This window comes from Phalacrocorax aristotelis, chromosome 19, assembly GCF_949628215.1.
Source record: "Phalacrocorax aristotelis chromosome 19, bGulAri2.1, whole genome shotgun sequence".
Lineage (NCBI taxonomy): Eukaryota > Metazoa > Chordata > Aves > Suliformes > Phalacrocoracidae > Phalacrocorax > Phalacrocorax aristotelis.
Window position 1 is genome coordinate 2,687,895 of NC_134294.1, and position 18,052 is coordinate 2,705,946.

The following is an 18,052-nucleotide window of genomic DNA, read 5'->3' on the forward strand; positions in this document are numbered from 1 at the left end:
CAATGTACAAAATATTTATTTAGAACAGGTCTGCTTGCACTGCATGCTCGGCAGTCATCTCACCCTGCACACCTCTTGGCGGCGGTGCGCCCAGCTCCCAGCCCCCTGGATTTATCCGCTTGCCCCAAACAGACCGCCCCTTCGCATCGGAGCGCAAAACACACCAGAGGAAGCCACCGAGGCAAGAAATCCATCCTCTCCCCAAGGAGCACAGGGCCTGTTTCATCCCGCTTCCCACCAGCAAGCACAGACCATGGTGGGAGCTGGGTTCTGGGCCACCCTGGGCTACCATCCCAAGCCCAGAAGGGAGCAAAGGAAAGCTGCAGTGCTACCCTGGCAACCTGGTTTCCCGTACTCGGAAAGAAAAGGAAAAAAAAAAAAACCAAAACCCAAAACAAAAAACTAAAACCCAAACCAGGAACGGTTCCCTTTTCCACGTGGAAAAATCCTTGTTCAATATCAGTTTGTTGTCTTGGAAAAGTCTTGCTGGGGGCAAGGGGAGAGGAGATGGGGAGGTACATTGGGTGGTCCTTATGTAAAACACCACAAATTACGTTTTCGGTACTTCCAGCCTCCATTTACTTCAGAGCAGCAGACCTATCGGCAATCAGGTTTCTTTCCCCTTGGTCTTTTGTAAAACCCCATCCCAGGGAAAGCTCGTCCCCTCCCCATGCTGTAGCACCATGCACCCATCGTGTCCTCCACATCACAGTTCCCAGGAAGCCCTGACCGCTTCTGCACCCGCAGACCGAGCCCCTCTTAGTGTGGCTGTTTTGAAAAACAAAAAACAAACAAAAAAAACCACCCCAGCAGCATCACAGATTCCTCTTTTTTAAGGCATTTGCTGGCTCTCTGGCACTTTCTCCTGGATGTCCTCGTACTTGGGCGGAGGGGTCAGCGGCTCTATGGTGATAGGGGTGGTGCTGTTCCCCTGCGGGAGGTTTAGCCTGATGTCCTTCAGGTGCAGCTTCTCCGACTTGATCCTCCGGACCTTCAGCGGCTTCAGGCGCTTGCTCAGGCGCGAGCTGTGCCGGCTGGGCTGCCGCTCCACGCCGGGCTCTGCGCCGGCGGCTGCCGGCGGCTGGGTGCTTTCGTCGAGCCCCGTCAGCGATTCATAGGAGGGCAGGGAGATGCTGACCCTGTTGCTCCTGTCCAAGTCTCTGGGCTCAGAATAGCCCACGTTCATCACCTCCTCATAGCTGGGGACGTAGTACTGGGAAGACACATCTTCGTCCTCTTCTTGACTAGAGGGGGGAAAAAATTAAGGCTAGTGGTAGTGCATCATTTCAGCTTCACTGTGGGTAGAGGATGGAGCAGAGAGAATCAAACCACCACCCTCCTCAAAAGCTTAACAAATTAATGGCCTTCTACATTATATACCAGTTCCTTTTTGTTTGACAGATCACGATCCCACCTATATTCAGACACGTTTTTAGTTCCATGTGACGTACGTCTATCTTTGATCATCACCGTCTTTGCCCACGAAACCTCTTTTTCTATTACACAGCAGTGATTTCTCCCCCCAGCAGAACACTAGTTTCTCTCCTCCCCTCTCAACAATCAGTCAAAATACATTTGAAAGGGGCATCACCCCTCTGTCTTTGCCATTTGGATGCCTTTTGGGTTGGGTTTCTGCCTTGAGTATTTTCTGCAAAGAGATTCAGCTCTGCAGTACATTACCATCTATGCCACAGGTACCTGCACACATATACCTGGCATCGCTTCTGCATTATGAAGTTACCGTTACAATCGAATAGGGAAATACAGTTTTCTGGGTGGGTCTGCACACAGAGTAACTCTCTGCCGTCACCGATGGCAGCTCTCCCCTGCAGCATTCCCTAGGCAGCAGCCAGCAGAGCTATCGTCGTCTCCCGCCGCCTCACACCCCACGTTGTCCCAGCGGCCCCCGCCTCTGGGCACAGCCACAGCCCGCGCCGGGGGCCGCGCCGATACCCCTCACTGCTGAGACGGCCGGGGGCTTCTCCTGCACCCTGTGCTTGCTCAGACCGTGCCTGCTGCAGCAGCAGCCTTTGCTCTGCTCGTTGGAGTTCCCCGAGCAAACAGGAGAGCCCTGCAGACTTTTACTGGGTCCAAACTCCGTTTCCAGCCGCTGCTGCAGCCGCAGCTGAGAGGCTGCCTGGCACCTCCGGCTGCGCCCAGTGAGACAGCACGCCCTACGCCTGCCGCTCCTCTCCCCCCGCAGCCCCTCGCCTGGCCGGCCATGTTACGTTCTCAATGTTAACGTTCTGTGTTAACCATTAACCTTTGCTCCCAGCGTTACCCCCCAGCACGTGGCTCGTGTACTGACAAAGCCAGGAGCGGCACGTCTCGGCGGCGCTGGCTTGGCCGCGGCTCCACCTAGACCCCAGCTTACACACAAACACCACCTCCTCTCACCTACAGCACCACAAATACAGCTGGAGTCATTCCTTCCTGATCTCTAAAGGATATCTGAACCCTAAACCATGAGGCACGTCTGCCTTTATTTTAGCACACGCTGCTAGCAGCCTTACTCTCCTTGCTCCTGACCTCCGTGAGGAAGGATAACAGCTCTTAGTTTCTTTCCTGTGCTCAGCCCCACTCCCTTTCTCCCCCAAAAGGCCCACCTGTCCTCCTGGTGCGAGGGCTCTGCAGATACTTGGTGCTGCACGTGAGCAATATCTTCGCTTTGCCTCTTCTTGTCCCGGATATTCAGGCAGATGGAGAGCAGCAGCAGCAGCACGCCCGCCCCCACCAGCACGTAGGCCACCGAGAAGGTCTTGCTCTTCAAAATGCCTCCGGTGCTGTGGTCGGGCTTGCTGCTGTTCCCGGCGTGGGTGGCGGGTTTGTCGGCGGGGCCGAAGCCGGGGACGAGGTTCCAGACGGCCATAATGATGCCGAGGACGAGCATCCCCAGCCCTATCGCCGTCAGGGCGTAGTGCGAGCCGTTGGCCCGCGACTGGGCCATCGCTCCTGCTGCTGGCCGGCCGGGCTGCCCCCTCCTTACAGCATGGCTCGGGTCGGGGGGGGCGCGGGCCTGCTAGCATGCGTGCGGTCCCCTCCCCGGGCAGGCACTGAGCTCTGGGAAGAGATGGAAAGCGATGATTAGTGCACGGCGGGAGGCAAAAGCCTCGCATCAACCATTTCGGTGGCCACGATAACATTGTTTTATCCCACTAATGCCGCAAAATCTAATTCCACTGTAGCTGCGAGAGCACGTCAGGACATAAACATGGCAGTTGGCGGCGGGATCGTTGCTGGCCATTCTCATCACCACCCTTTTCTACTTTCTTGGCTGTAATATCTGCCGACCTTAGGAAAGAAAAGAATCACTAACATTTGCTAAGGACTTAGATTAACCATCCTTAGAGGCACGATAACTGACCTCTTTACAGCACCAAAAAAAAAAAGCAACCAAAAAAATTCATTGCTTATAGAAACGCTCCCTGCTTTATGGAGCTGTGCTGCCTTAGACAAACAGCTGGTCAATGCAAACTAACCTGAAACCACTCAGAAACAAATCTCTAGTTGTACAACTTCTCTTTTCCCCCCGTTTGAGCTGGAGCAGGGCTGCTCGCGGTGCTGGCTGCCTGCCCTGCAATGCCTCCCTGCCTGGAGAAGAGAAAGCAAAACTGCTGCTCTCCCAGCCAAGCCAACCCCGTGGCTGCTGCCGGCAAGGGCTGCTCCAACAGCGAGCCCTCGGCACGGCCGCTGCCTTGCTTCTGGCCAGTGCTCGCCCACCCCGGAGTAACACACGCTGGCGGCGAGTCCCCTGGCTACATCCCGCTGACTGCAGCGGGCTCGGGGCGCTCCGAGCACTGCCGTTCCCGACCAGCCGGGCCGCGGGCGGGAGCTCCTCTTCCACTGCCCCGACCGAACAGCTGCGTTTTCGGAGTCGCCAGGACCAGATGTGCTCCCTTTCCAAAAACAAACACACGGAACCGCATCTCCTGGCCGCCCGGCCTCCCTGACCTCGGCTTGCAAAGACGGCAGCTGCGAGCGCAACCCCTTCCTGCAAACCATGGGCGAGCGACTCGGATCCCCGCAGCAAAGCTCCCCCATCTCCACCCGCGCGAGCCTTGCAGCAGCCTCCTTTGCAGCCTCCTAGTTTTACACGTGTGCCAAAACCCACGCGCAGCTACGTGAACACGCCAGAGTATTCTCCTCTCCTCCCCAGCCCCAGCTTCTCGACGCTCATTTGTGCTAGAAGTCGCCCTCAGATGTGCTGCTGCTGCGTCCTGTCTCCCTACATGATCTCACCCTTGAGCACGGCCATCCAGTTCGACGGTCCCAAACTTCACATTTGCTTGTTTATCTCGAGTACGAGACTCATTCACAGGGTCAAGGGCCAGAATAAACCATCATTCCCAGAAAACAGACCAGCTCCAGCCACTTGAAGGAAGAAACAACGCACACAAGCCCAGAGAGGAGAAGAGAAAGCAGCAGAGCAACTTCCCCATCGCAGCCCACTCACCATCTCTGCCCCAGCACCGCTTTGGAGGCTCTCCGAGGGATGTCCCAGCCCCATCAGATGCAGCCCTGGCCCTGCATGGGGGTTGTTGCCATTCACATAGATCAGGGCAGGGCAAAGTCTTTGCTCCCGTGGCCTCTCCGGGGTTATTGGGTGTACATGAGCTGCCAAGCCCTGCCCGATGGGAGCTGCTGGCAGGCAGGCAGGCAGGGGCAAGCCTGCTGTGCCCAGCCCCGCTGCCGGAGTCAGCGCTGGGCTGCTGCCGTGCAGCACCGCCTGCCCCTTGGGGAAGGCACCCCCTGCCCCCTTAACCGGCCCCCGGCTTTAACTCGGCCCTAGCAAGCAGCTGCTGAGGATGTGGCAAACACTACGGCCGAAAGGTCCTCACCAACATCCCCAGAGCAATCGCAGCTCAGCGGCCCATCCCACCCGAGCGCTTCTGAACCTGCGACTGCCGGTCCCAAGAGCGGCCTCCGTCCTCCTACATGGAGTCTTTGCCCTCTGCCTGCCTGCGCCCTGCCTGCCCCTGCCAGCGGGGCACTGCGCCTGCTGCGGGGAGCGACGCCCAGGGAGAGCGCTGCCTACGTCCCACGCCTCCCAGACAGCTCCCTCTGCTCCGGTGCTGCGACGCAAACTCACCGTGTGCTCACCGCACTCTGCGGGCTCATGAAATCCTGCACAAGGCAAACTGCATCACACGTCCTTTTCCTTCGTCCACCCTCTGCTGCTTCAGTCCCCACTCCCGGCCACGCTGGTGATGCCCGAGGCTGTGGCGAGAACCACCACGGCTCTGATTAATCAGCACCCCTGCTTCTCATTTTGGGTCTTCCAAACTTGGCCATATGGGCGGCTGCTGGGTTTTTTTCTTTACTTATTTATCCAAATGAGCTCCCATCTCTGTGCTATTTGGCAAGGCATTTCACAAAGAGACATGGGCCAGCCGAGATTTCACTTGCAAACTGCTGTGATGGCTTTGGGGCACAGAAATTGCACTGCACGTGGTGGGCACAGAAAACACGCAGGGCTGGTAACATTTACCCGTGCTATGTAAAACTCCCTGCCTGTTCCCGATCTCTCTGGCCTCCCTTGGGCACCTCACCCCTGGAAGCCGACAGGATTTAAGCTTCTACATCATCTCTGCAGTTGAAAGTTTTACGCAGATCCCTCGCTGTGCTGCCTTGAAGCCCAAGCAAAACAGATTAAAGCAGGAGACTTGATATACAAGTCTGTCTCTCCATTGAATTAGCTCTTCTTTCGGCTTTCCAGAGCACACTCCTATCGCTGCTTTAGCAATAACCCTGGTGCCCTGACGTCAGTGGCCAGAGAAGGGAGCTGCTGCTATCTCTGTCTGGTCCAGCGTTCCCGGCGCTGCCTGGAGCAGCAGGGGCAGCCCCGCTGAGACGGACACCGGTCAGCACGGTGAAAGGGTGCTGCAACTTGAGGGGCCAGGGAAGGCCCAAACCAACCACTGACTCACCCCAAAAATCTTACTGGGGCCAGTACTGCATCTCCAAGGTGGCATCTACTGCGGCCATCCCAAGCAGACCAGGTGGAGCAGCACACGTACCATCCTCCCCGATCCAGCATCGGAGGAATTCCCTGCTCTGTGGCTGCACCAGTTTAATAATCCTTGAAGGATTTTTCCTCCATGATTTCCCCCAATTTCTTTACCAAAACCGCTCCAGAGCACTCCTCTACTGTGCAAAGCCCCCAGCACCCAACCTCTACTCACCATCCTCACACCACGTCAGGCGAGCCCGCAGAGCCGGGGCTCCCGTTGCCAATGTCACCCCTCCATCAGGTGGGCGAGTGGTGGCCGAGCGCTCCACCCCGTCTGCCCCGCGTCCTCTTCCCTCCACCTGCAGCATGGGGTCTCCCCTGCAGCCAGACCCACCTTCGTCCCCATCCCACGCACACCTGCGGCCCTGTGCTGCGCTGGTAATGATTTACACCAGGATCTCCGACTCATTAAACTCCACTGGTGTGGTTGCAAAGCCAGGGGCACCCGTACCTCCTCCGCACTTGGCGGGGCTTCCCACACTTCTCAGCAGCTCCCTGCAGGCTGCCACAGCCAAGGGATGTTTGCGACTTCTCTTGGGACGTTTCCTACTTAATTCGGGACGGGAGGACTCAGGATAAGCCCTTTCTTGAGCACCGCACAGCAGCACGCCTGGATGCACCCCGAAGGCTTTTGGCACAGGTATGCGGGTGGAGCGGCAGCAGGCAGCATCCTCCCCTCTGCGGGAGACACCAGCCCTCCGCAGCAACGGTCCCACCGCAGGGACAGAGACCCCCCAACAGAGCCAGTCCCGACGGGGCTCCACATCTCGGTGCTCCCGGTGGAACGCGAACCCCGTCGGGGTGACTCACGAGGAAGCACGATACCCATCGCTGCCCGCAGCGGCACCCACGCGCCTCTGTCCTCCACAACCTTTGGATTTTTCCCCTGCCGTGACATCACCTTCCCGCTCACGCTCCAGCGGCAACACCTTTGTCATGGGATCACGAGAGATGAGTCTGCACTTTGGGGAACAGGTCAAACCCCAATGCGGTTACAGGGCACGGAACGAGCTTGCTCCCGCTAAGCTCCAGGGATTCCTCGCTCCCAAGGAGGAGTTGGAGCATGATGCACAGCTCGCAGCACGCTGCCACGGAGCCACGCGTCCCCTTGAAGCCTGCCTCCAAAAACCAGTGTGCAACTCCAGCACCAGCTGTAAAACACCAGACTGATTTTCTGGAAAATTTGGGGGGAAAATAAATCTATTCTCCAAACCTCCGAAGAGCCTGGAGCCCACTGCATATTGGCTTATATCAGATGGCCAGAGCCACAGCTCACCCTCTTCCCAAGCTGCTTCCAGGGCTGGCAGTGGTTCAGCACCCTCCCCTTGCCAAGTCACAGCCACGAGGTCCTCCAGCTCCTTTCAACAGCAATCCTCGCCGCTGGAGATCAGTCGCTCGTGCGCAGGCATTTCCAGAGAGCTTTACACCTCCTGGAGGTGGGGCTGGAAGTCCCAGGGGGTTTGGCCCCAGCCCTGGGCCAGGTGAGATGATCAGAGGTGAGGGTAACACTGAGCCAGGCTGGGCTTCACCTCTGCCCAGCCCCAGCTCCAGGGGACAGACAGCCCCACATTAGCTCCTCCGCAGCAGCGCCAGTACGCAAGGCGCTACCTTCATCTTCGTGCTTAGACCCAGACAGCCTTCTCATTAACCGCCTTCCCTACTCATTAGTGACCGCAGCACGTCCTCGCGAGCTCGTGCTCCGCAGCCGCCCCTGCGGTGGCAGTAACCTTGCACGGAGCTCTCGTTACACAAGGCTTCAAACCACCAGCAACACAAAATTCCATGCGGAGTCAGAAAACCAACAGGTCAGGACTCAAGCAATATTTTGTCTTTGTTTTTTTGGCCCTTCTCACTGCCCACGTTACACCTGCCCCAGCAGCGGGGATGCTTCTGGCCAGATGCAGCTCAGGGGATGCAGGGAATTCCCCTGCCCCAGCAGAGAAAGCGGCGAGAGAAATACCCAGAGATATCCAGCCGAGCTGGGAAAGGCAGCATTGCTGCTGGTTTGGCCAATTCCTGTTCTCTTGGACAAATACCCAGCCCATTTTAGTGCATCTCACCAGGGAATACGGAGACATGGAGGGACAGCCCTGTGCAGACTATCAGGGCTTTTCCACATTTTGCTGCTTACCCTTCCTGCCAAGAGCGCACAGGAATGCCCTCACATTCGTCGTTCTTTACATTTCCTACAGACATTTTAAATTTTATTTTTAACGACTCCTCCTCAGTTGCACTCTTGCAGACAGCACCAGGCAAGAAGCAGTGTTTTCTTAAAACTCTGCACGAGGCGCTCCCCCCGTCCTGGTCCGGTGCCAGCCCACCCCAGAGGGGAGCCCAGAGTCCCCGGCGCTGTGGCTTCCTGCAAAACAAGGGTGTCACGGGAAAGCAAAGGCTGCCCGGCCCCCTCCCAGGCTTAGGATGCTGCAATCTGCCTGGCCGGCCGCCGCAGCCACCGCAGCCTCGCTGACGACTGCAGAACAGCAGCGACGGGGCTCACAAAACGCCCCATTTGCAGAACCCAGCGCCCGGCCCTTCTCCAGCTGAAGGCATCTGCCGCCACCACCGCATCCTTCGTAACTCCGGACACAGGCAGGCGAGCAGGTCACTGCCAGTTTAAGAACCGGCACAGATCACACAAGCCACAGTAACCGTATCCCCCGAGCCTTAATCATGGCTCCGCGGGCAGCCAGCCACTAGCTTGAACTTTGCCATCAAGGTATAGGAAACTACTTTCCAGGATCTTTTTCTCCCCGTAATTTCATTATGGCCATCAGAGCAGTGCTTGCTACAGACCAGTAATGGACTCAGACCAAGAGTCCTTTTAAATCTATATTTAAGGACACTGCCGTTTAGTCCTGGCGATAATGCTGCCGCAGCCACCGAGACCGCGCCGGCACCGAGACCCTCGCCGTGCCCCAGCCCGCTGTGTGAGCGGCATCCCATGGCTTTTCCCGAGCCCGGCTCACACATGTAGCTGGTGCCAGCCAAACACCTCCTGGCCAGGCTCTGCTAAACCAGCAACAGGGGCTTTGGGGTGTTTGACTCTCCTCTGGCTAGAAAATGGAGTTGACTGACCAGCCTACCCAGCGCACCCTGGCCTGGGAAAGCGTGCCAGCCTGGAAAAACCCCAGTGCTTTGCCTCCTTCCTGCTTTCCTTTTGACTCCAATTTGCACCTTTGTGTTTAGGTTTTTGTGGGTTTTTTTTTAGTTTTCCTAATCTACTGTTTCCTGCCAGAGATAAAGCCATTCCCCTCCCAGCAGCCTTCCCATGGTTTTTGGTCTGTGGCCTCGCCCCGCCTCCGTGCCAGCTAACACGTTCTCCTCTGGAGCCTTTCAGTGCTTGTAGATATTATCCATCTGCCCTTCTGATGACTTCCAAAGTCGAATCCAGCATTCCCGCTGCCTCAGAGCACTTCCCAGCCCTCCTGGAGTGCTTTAAGCAGCTCCTGTCACGCCACGGGAACCTCTGGAGCCTTATCTCCCCTCCGCAGAGCTGCAAGCCACTAACCCAGGATGCCGCGCTGCCATCGGCCTCACCAGCGCTGCCTTCCTCACCCTCAGCCTGGATTTTCAGCAACATCCTTCATCTCACTGCGAGACCCACAAACAAAACCTGCTGCAGACGGCAGAGAGGAGCCAACGGGGCAGAAAGGGAGAGACAGGCGACGCAGGGGGAGGGATGGAGCCGGCCGGGCAGCCAAGCGGCGCGCAGCAGCCAGGCACAAAGCAGCACTGTTTAGCCTCTCCGGCGCAGGTATTTTGATAGGGATGGAGGTTTGCTGGGTGATTATGCCACTGCACGCTACCTGCGCAGCTCACACAGAAGAGTCAGCTGCTTTGGTAGAGCCTCCGCACCAGTTTCTGCCTAAGACGTACACGGGGAACAAGAAACGCGTTCAGCAGTGTTCGGGAGACACGTACCCGGGCTGCCAGAGGGACCCCGCTGTCAGGGCTCCGGCTGGGAGTGCCGGCAGACAGCCCTGGCCTCCTGGGATCTCCATGGGAGCGTGGCTGCTGGCAGCACCTTACAGCATTGCTGTGGCGCTGAGCTACGTTAAGCGTCACTGACACTCAGCTCTCTTCAGGGTACCGACATTCCTCCTTCCCCAGGCACTTCCCTTCCCTAGGATTTTCCAACCTATGTAATTACCCACAGATAAAATCAAAGGCATCTCACATACTTCCGAGTCATTCCGGTTGATGGCTGGGTTCAACATCCCCACACCCATGCGTTCCTCATTGCCACCTGGGAGGTGTCCCTTTCTGGCCGTCACACTGAGAGGTCCAGGGCAGCTGCAGGCCGCTCAGCTATGTCATAGAGCGATGCAGTGCTGCTGCACCCCACCGAGCAGCGGCTGAGGTCTGTGCCGGAGGAGCTTTAAGGACCCTGCAAGCCCACCAGCAGCTGGAGCCTGTTAGCTGAAAGCCAGGACCTCACCTCACCCAGGCTCCACCACGCAAAGCGAAGGGCAGCCCATCTCACAGGCAACGTGCTCGCAGGACTGCTGATCTCTGCTCACGCGGCCGTGCTTCCCAACAAACCCAGCTACGCCGGGCTCAGAGACGCTCACCCCCACCACGTCACCTCCAAAGAGCAAATACCAGTGTCTTTGCAGACAACTGCTTCAGGGGACTCTGCCAAGGGCCGGCGCTGCTCCCCCAGGCCCGGCACTGCTCCCCCAGGCCCGGGAGCTTCAGCAGGGAGCAGGTGACCCTCAACACAGGTTTTCCTCGCACGCAACCTCTGCCGCAGCAAGACACCTCAACCTACTTCTGTTGCATCGGCGCTGGGTGTACCACGATTCCCGAGACAGCCTGTTTTTAAGTCAATATGGGGAAGACACACACTAGGATCATACCTGACACACAAACATGCAGAGCTGGCTTAGAAGGAAAAAAGCACCCAGGCAAAGCTTTCAGCAGAGGCCAGTAAACCCACTCCCAGCAGTTACAACTCCCAGAGCTCGAAGGCTGGTGAGGTGCTGTGACAGAGGCCATGCTTAGTGCAGGCGGAGCGGGGCCGGCGGGCTTCCTCCCCTCCCAGCCACCAGCACCGGGCTACCGAAACTTGCAGCCCACGAGAAACACCCACCTGACGGGGTTTCCTACCCGATCTTGCCTTCCAAACCCAAGGATACGGTGGTTCTTCCCATGCCCATCGAGACAATACAGGAATTAATCATTGCAGCAGGCAGAGATTGGAGCTTCCTAAAATAATCGTGACCGTCACGGCCCGTATCCCAACACCACGGTGGGGGAGGGTGTGCCAACCCGGCACACACCTGGGGTGACTAACCACACACGCTGGGGGCCACGGCTTCACCGGCTGCAAAACACCCGCTGCAGTTGCTGACTCGCTTTCACGGCAAGATTTCCTTCTAAAGCAACACTTAGGAAACATTCACAGATTTGCCGGAGCCCTCTGAAGCTCCAAGCGTCTTTTTCTTTTGCGGTTACAACACGATAGGAAGAACTGAAACCCTGCTGACTGGCGTTCAGTTCCCAAGCCGCCCGGCATGGACCTGCCCTGCACAGGTTTCCTTCTATCTTTGTTTGCTTTCCAAACAGACTCACGCACACACCGTCCCTTGCACCTTCCCGGGGACTGACGTCTTTGAGCAACGGGCTCGTGATACGTGACTGCCCTGCCACGCTGCCCTCCGTGGGAGCCGGCCACAAAGACACTGCGGGGTTTGGTGTGGGGCTTGTCTCACACCCTCCCCTTCTTTGACACTGAGCTGATCCTTCCCAAAAGGACAGCTACTCTTTTCCCTGTTCTTAGGAAGGCCACCCTGATACCCACAGGGGCTGATGAGGTGCCCCAAGCCCATGTGTCACGAACGGGTGACAGCAGGGACAGATCCCCATGACACCGACACGACTCCGACACCCCAACCCTCTAGTGCCTGCTCACCCGCTCTCTGGCCTGGGATGTTTCCCCCGCAGCCTTCCCACGGCTGGTTTTACCTTCCCGAGCTCAGGCTGAGCTCCAGCCAGCGACCCCTTGCTCCTCTGAGACCCCACGGCCCCCCACGCCAGGAAGGTCCCAGTCCCAGCAAGGTGCTGGGGGTCCCGCCGGGACTGAGCACTGCAGAACAGAAACTAACCGGGTCCTGTCCCCTGCCCTGGGTCTGAGTCCAGCCTGGGTCTATCCCAGGACCGAGCTTAGACCCTTGCCCTGACCCGGTTCCACCCCCAGTCCCCAGGCACGGCGGGACCGAGCCCAGCCCGACCCAGTCCCGGCTCTGACCCCTCCCAGCCCCCAGCACGGCGGGACCGAGCCCAGCCCGACCCAGTCCCGGCTCTGACCCCTCCCAGTCCCCAGCACGACGGGACCGAGCCCAGCCCGACCCAGTCCCGGCTCTGACCCCTCCCAGTCCCCAGCACGACGGGACCGAGCCCAGCCCGACCCAGTCCCGGCTCTGACCCCTCCCAGTCCCCAGCACGGCGGGACCGAGCCCAGCTCGCCCCTGCTCCCCTCCGCCCTGGCCCGGGGGCGACCCACCCGGGTCCCGTCCCGCGGCTGGGGGTCCCGCCGCCCCCGGCCCGGCCCCACGTACCTCCCGGCGGCGGCGGCGGCGGGTCCCTCCCGGCCGGCCCGCCCTGCCCTGCCCTCCCGGGGCGGCGCTTGCGGGGCCCGGCCCCGGCGGCGGGGCGGCCCGGGGCAGCGCTTCCCGGCCCCCGCCCGCGGCGGGACCGGCGCTGGAAACCGGGAGGCTGGGAAGGGCAAGGGGCAGGGAGACCCCCGGGGGGCTCTGGGGTGCAGGCAGGCTCTCTCTTCCCCTCCTCCCCACCTTCACAAGTGTTTCCAGCCGCCCATCTCCCCGGCTCTTACCCGGCTGTGAGCAATGACAGACCGCCCGGCCCCGTGCAGACCCGACCCGGGCGGAGGCAGAGGGGAATTCGCTTTCCTCAAGTCCTTTAACATCGCATTAGCCTGCCTGGGCTTATCCTGACCGTTGCTGACACGCTCTCCTCCGTCCCCTCGCCGGAGCTGTGGTTTCTTTTGGTGGTTTCTAAAAGTTCTCAGAAAGCCAGGGGTGAACTGCACAGGCTGATGGGGATTCCACTCCTCCAGAAGATCGGCACTTCCAGCAACAACGAGCTCAGGCTGGAAAGGGATGTGCTATGGTGGCAACCATGTAGAATTTGCTCCTTTTCCCATGCTACTTGTGCACCCAGGCATGAAGGGGACGGGCTCAAGCCTGCCTGCTCCCCCTGGGTCCCTGCACCAGTTACTTCCTGCAATTCCTACAATCCATCATGCAATATATAAAAATGTTTCTCCGCACCCCGTCCAAGGCGTGGGTCACGGCTGGGGCTGCAGGTTGTCACCCGCTCCAAGCAGGGTCCGCACAGCGCTCTGAGCATCACAACCCCCATTTCTAGTTTAAAAACCAGCTCACGAGGGATCTCTGTTATTAAACCAGCTCATACCAATGAGCAGAGCCTTTCCTCAAACGAGCAGTTCCGAGCGCTGACTGCAGAAGCCCGGTTTTGAGGAACCGCAACCGCTCAGGCTCGTTGCTTCATTCAACAGGGCAAAGGCAACATCCCCACAAAGCCAGGGGCTTGTGTTCCCAAGGAGCTTGGAAAGCATTTTTATCGGGTTGCTGCCCTCTATAAACACTCCCAGTTAACCACCAGTTAACCACCCGCTCACCAGGAGGAGCCGTTCCAGGCATGGCCCTCGCCCGGGCTGCTGGCCGCGTGCCCTGGCCTCGTAGCCAGTCTCGTGGTTTCAGGCTGAACCGCAGCGACCGACCCGCCGGCTCCGGCCCCCTCTTTGGTAGGTCGTTACTAACGAACAATTAAACAGCTGCAGTTACGCATGGGGTCGTGGGCCGATCCGGGGTGTGGAAGCGGGGAACCTCTGCGCATTTCCAGGCGTATCTATGATGTGACTAAACAATCCTTCCACGCAATAGACATCCAGTAATTACGAAATTGGGAGCACGCTCCCTAAGCAGCGGCGCAGCGGGTGCAACTGGAGGCTGGGCATCGGCACAGGATGTAGCTGGGTTTTGGCAAACCCCGCTGTCACTAATGCCACGTCCAGTGTCACCTCTCCCTGGCTGCCATCCTGGCTGCAACTGGGACTTGTGCTTTTGCAGGCCCTTCTCACACTCAGCCTTGACCCTAAATGCCACCAAGGACTCAAATTCTGCTGGAGATGACGCGCAGAGTGGGTTTTTCCCAACCCCAACTGAAAAACAGCATTGATACACTTGCTGCACCAGCCACTGCGGTTTTTCCTGTCCCTTAAGCCCTGCAAGTCCTTGCGAAGGCTAAAGCCATCACGAACCCAACGCAACCTGTGACATCCCCTCACGTGAGTCAGTGTGCCGCGGCCCTGCCTCGGGGGCACCGGTGCTCGGGATGCCGGTTGGAAATCCCCGTTTCCCTGCATCTCTCCCTACCAGCACAATCCCGCACGGGGCAGGTGGTATTTTCCACTGACTCACCTGGCCCGACTCCTCTTCCCGGCGCACGGCAGCGCTGCCCTTCCCCACTCACAATACCTTCCTTCTCTAATCAAAGGCTAATTTCAAGGGCCATGCTATTAAAAAAAAATAATTTTTTGAATACGTCTGTGGTTATTTTTCCTTGTACGGAAATTGGCTACCCACTCAGGCCAATTCCCCCTGCTCCTTCCCCTCCCCGCAGCACCTCTCCGTATCAAACACAAACCTGTTGTCTCGAGCAGCTCCATCAGGAGCCACAGCAGGAAATTCGTCGTCTTTGCAGGTTAGCTGCAAGAAAGCGGGGGTGGGGGGTGGGGAAATGCACTTGACACAGTGACTGTCACTGATCCTGCATGGAGATAGCCCAGCCGGAGCAAGGTCATCCACCCAGCCGAGGCCGTGAGCACAGAGGGGACATTCATAAAGCGACTCCTCGCGTTCCTGCCCTGCAAAGCTGAATATTGGCCAGAAACGGCCTTTCCCGCAGCAGCAGGACCGGGCGAGCCAGAGGTGGCTGCACGTTTCTGTGTCGGCATGCTCGAGCCATTTCAGCTCTCCCTTCGCTCACTTGCTCCCTTTGGAGCAATGTCTTTCTCCTCTCTCCTGGTGCTGCCGACCCCGGCTGGTTTGCTCATCCTTAAATTAAGGGGGCTCGCTTGCACCCCTCTGAGGGCAGAGCCTGGATGGCTGCTAATGCACCTGCCTTCTCTGCCATGCACTTTGCTGGGGGCTAATGCATTTACACGCACTTCTTAGGCTCATTTGCTTTTCTAGCTACAGTAGCCATCCTGGCGCGGGTATTCATCTGAGGGCAGCTCAGATCCTCGCCTTCTTAACACACTCTGCCCCGTCCAGGACAGGCTGGTACCTCTCCGGGGTGTTTAACCAGCCAAATATGTGGGATAAAGACTTTGTTTGCACTAGAACACCAAGGTGGAAACAGGAGCCCCCACTGAGAGCCATCACAAGCAACAAAAGGGCCTTTCAGAGGGGCATTTGATGCCCTGGTGCTTGCTGGAGATGGCAGGGACTCATGTTACCCTGTGTTAGTGGCACAAATCCATCACCAGCAGTTTTCCCCTGCTTTTTGCTGCTCAAAATGTATGTTAAAACCAGCACCGCAAAGCCCAGCCCAGAGCGCAGCCGTGCCCCGGCGTTCCTCCAAACCTTTCCAACAGCGAGCCAACATCGCTGCTCCGGGTGACACCCCACTCCCGGACACCTGCAGCCAGATGGCTTGTCCTGAAAGAGGAAAAGCCCATGCACTTGAGTCAGGTCAGCACAGCCACCACATTGCATGTGTGCATTAATATAGAGAGTTACTTTCTGCAGTTAATTAGCACCATAAATATAACACATCTGGGGCTGGGGAAGATGCTCAGGTTTCTACTCTGTCTCCCCAGTCCCACAACCCCTGAGCCACCCCCTCCCTTGACAGCACAGCCTTTCACGAGAGGGGAGGTTTGAATTCCCCTGCCCCGGGCTGGGGGACAGTCTTGTCCCAGGCACTTGCACCCCTCCATGAAAAGCGGGTTTCCAGCTGCTGGCAGCGGGGAGGGTGAATTTCTGCACCAAGGCCTGCAAAGCTGCACCAGAAGTAAACACAGGAAAAGAAAATAGGGGGGCCCAGAGCAGCCTGAGTACCGATTAAACAATCCTTCCCTATTTGTGCTAAGCATCATAACACTTGTGCAAAGCGAGGGCCAGTGCAGCTCTGTTGCACAGACCTGGGAGCAAAAGCCCCTGCGGCGGAAAAGCGCCGCACAGGGAAGGGGTTTGTCCTCGTGTTCAGGGGGAACTTCCCGTGTTCCAGCTTGTGCCCATTGCCCCTTGGCCTGGCGTTGGGCACCACTGAAAAGAGCCCGGCCCCATCCTCCTGACACCCACTCTTCAGATATTTACAAGCATTGATAATATCCCCCCTCAGTCTTCTCTTCTCCAGCCTGAACAACCCCAGGTCTCTCAGCCTTTCCTCACAAGGGAGATGTTCCAGCCCCCTGAGCATCTCGGTAGCTCTCACTGGACTCTCTCCAGCAGTTCCCGGTCTTTCTTGAACTGGGGAGCCCAGAACTGGACGCAGTGCTCTGTACTGCATCCTGAATGCACCCCAGGGCACCGCTGGCCCCCTTGGCCCCAAGGGCCCGGTGCTGGCTCAGGGTCACCTCGCTGCCCCCCAGCACCCCCAGGGCCTCTCAGCAGAGCCGCTCTCCAGCAGGTCCCCCCCAGCCTGTGCTGGTGCGGGGGGTTGTTCCTCCCAAAGGGGCAGGACCCTGCACTGGCTCTTGCTGAATCCCATGAGGCTCCCCTGGGCCCAGCTCTCCAGCCTGCCCAGCCCTCGCTGGATGACAGCACAGCTTCTGGTGCGTCAGCCGCTCCTCCCTGCTCGGTATCGTCAGCAAACTTGCGGAGGGGACACTGTCCCTTCGTCCAGGTCATTGATGAACACGTTGAACAGGACAGGACCCAGCACAGACCCCTGGGGAACACCGCTAGTTACGGGCCTCTAACCAGACTCTGTGCTGTTGATCATGACCCTCTGAGCTCTGCCGTTCAGCCAGTTCCCAATCCACCTCACTGTCCTCTCATCCAACCCACACTCCCTAAGCTCACCTGTGAGGGTGTTATGGGAGACAGTGTCAAAAGCCTTGCTGAAGTTGAGGTAAACAACACCCACTGCTCTCCCTTCATCTCCCCAGCCAGTCACACCATCATAGAAGGCTGTCAGGTTGCTCAAGCATGATCTCCCCTTGGTGAAGCCATGTTGACTGCTTCTGATAAGCTGTTGGTAGCGATGCTGGAAGGTGGAGACTGAAGCAGAGCCCTGCTTTTGTGGGTCACCAGGGTCCAAGGTGCCTCATTCTCAGTGGTGTCTGCTACAGGAACGCGGTTCTGAAACCACCTCTATATCTCCACTTCAGCTCCACTAACACTGCACAGCCTTTTAACTGTTTCTTGCAGCTTGGCCACCTGATGCAACGCATCACCAACCTGTGCACACCTTGTGCAGGTACTTACCTTTACACCAGGAGAAGGGTCTGGGCACTCGCTGCAACCTACCGCCTGTACCAAGGCCTCCTTCCTTACCGGTGCCGTCTGGGCGGATGCATCAGGCACCTCTGGGGCTTTCTCTGTGGGAACACTGGTTTTAGCTGAGGTGAGCGCCCACCATTTTGGCAGAGACCTAGAGCACTTTCCTGGGCTGCGGACCTACGAGCAGGGAGCAGCGCCCTTCTGTGCTCTGTGCCCAGCTGAGGGCTTCACCCTCAGGTCCCAGTTCCCAGCCCACTGGAATCTCTCTTCCCCACACCTTGGCATCTATACCCTGGTTTAGAGGCTGCGAACCTGCTGTGCAAGTGGGAAAAAAGAGGAAAAGGAGCAGCCCCGGAGGCATTTCTGCACGCTCCTGCTTGGCACAATCCTGCGCTCACCCAGAGGGAGGACGTGACCTGCCGGCATCTCCCCGGCGAGGCGAGGAGCCAGCTCTGCCCTTCACGCGGGGACTGTGCTTCCGAGGCGGTGCAGGCAGCAGGCGTCCCTGGGGGCTGCCGGGACGCGGCGTAGAGGACGACGGTTCCAG

The 18,052-nt window shown here is 58.3% G+C and overlaps 1 protein-coding gene across 8 annotated transcripts; it reads right to left on the reverse strand.

Moving 5' to 3' along the window:
* TMEM51 (transmembrane protein 51) lies at window positions 1-17,879 on the reverse strand. Of its 8 annotated transcripts, XM_075114391.1 has the most exons (4): window positions 5,101-10,164; window positions 4,454-4,586; window positions 2,607-3,060; window positions 1-1,244 (listed from the first exon to the last, which is right to left on the reverse strand). In XM_075114391.1, the coding sequence occupies exons 3-4, from the start codon at window positions 2,945-2,947 to the stop codon at window positions 833-835; spliced, it is 753 nt and encodes a 250-aa protein (XP_074970492.1). In that variant the 5' UTR covers window positions 2,948-3,060; window positions 4,454-4,586; window positions 5,101-10,164; the 3' UTR covers window positions 1-832. The 8 variants fall into 8 exon arrangements, with proteins under 8 accessions (XP_074970492.1, XP_074970499.1, XP_074970497.1 ...); XM_075114398.1 differs by lacking the exons at window positions 4,454-4,586; window positions 5,101-10,164 and adding an exon at window positions 17,491-17,879; XM_075114396.1 differs by lacking the exons at window positions 4,454-4,586; window positions 5,101-10,164 and adding an exon at window positions 12,846-13,191.
* Between the last annotated feature and the right edge of the window lie 173 nt (window positions 17,880-18,052).

What these genes read in the sequence shown, in the direction of transcription:
- TMEM51 (XM_075114398.1), bottom strand. Translation starts at nt 2,947, where the DNA reads ATGGCCCAGTCGCGGGCCAACGGCTCGCACTACGCCCTGACGGCGATA. An exon ending in CCCTCGCACCAGGAGGACAG is followed by an intron (nt 1,245 to 2,606) that starts GTGGGCCTTTTG and finishes TCCCCCCTCTAG; the next exon opens with TCAAGAAGAGGACGAAGATG.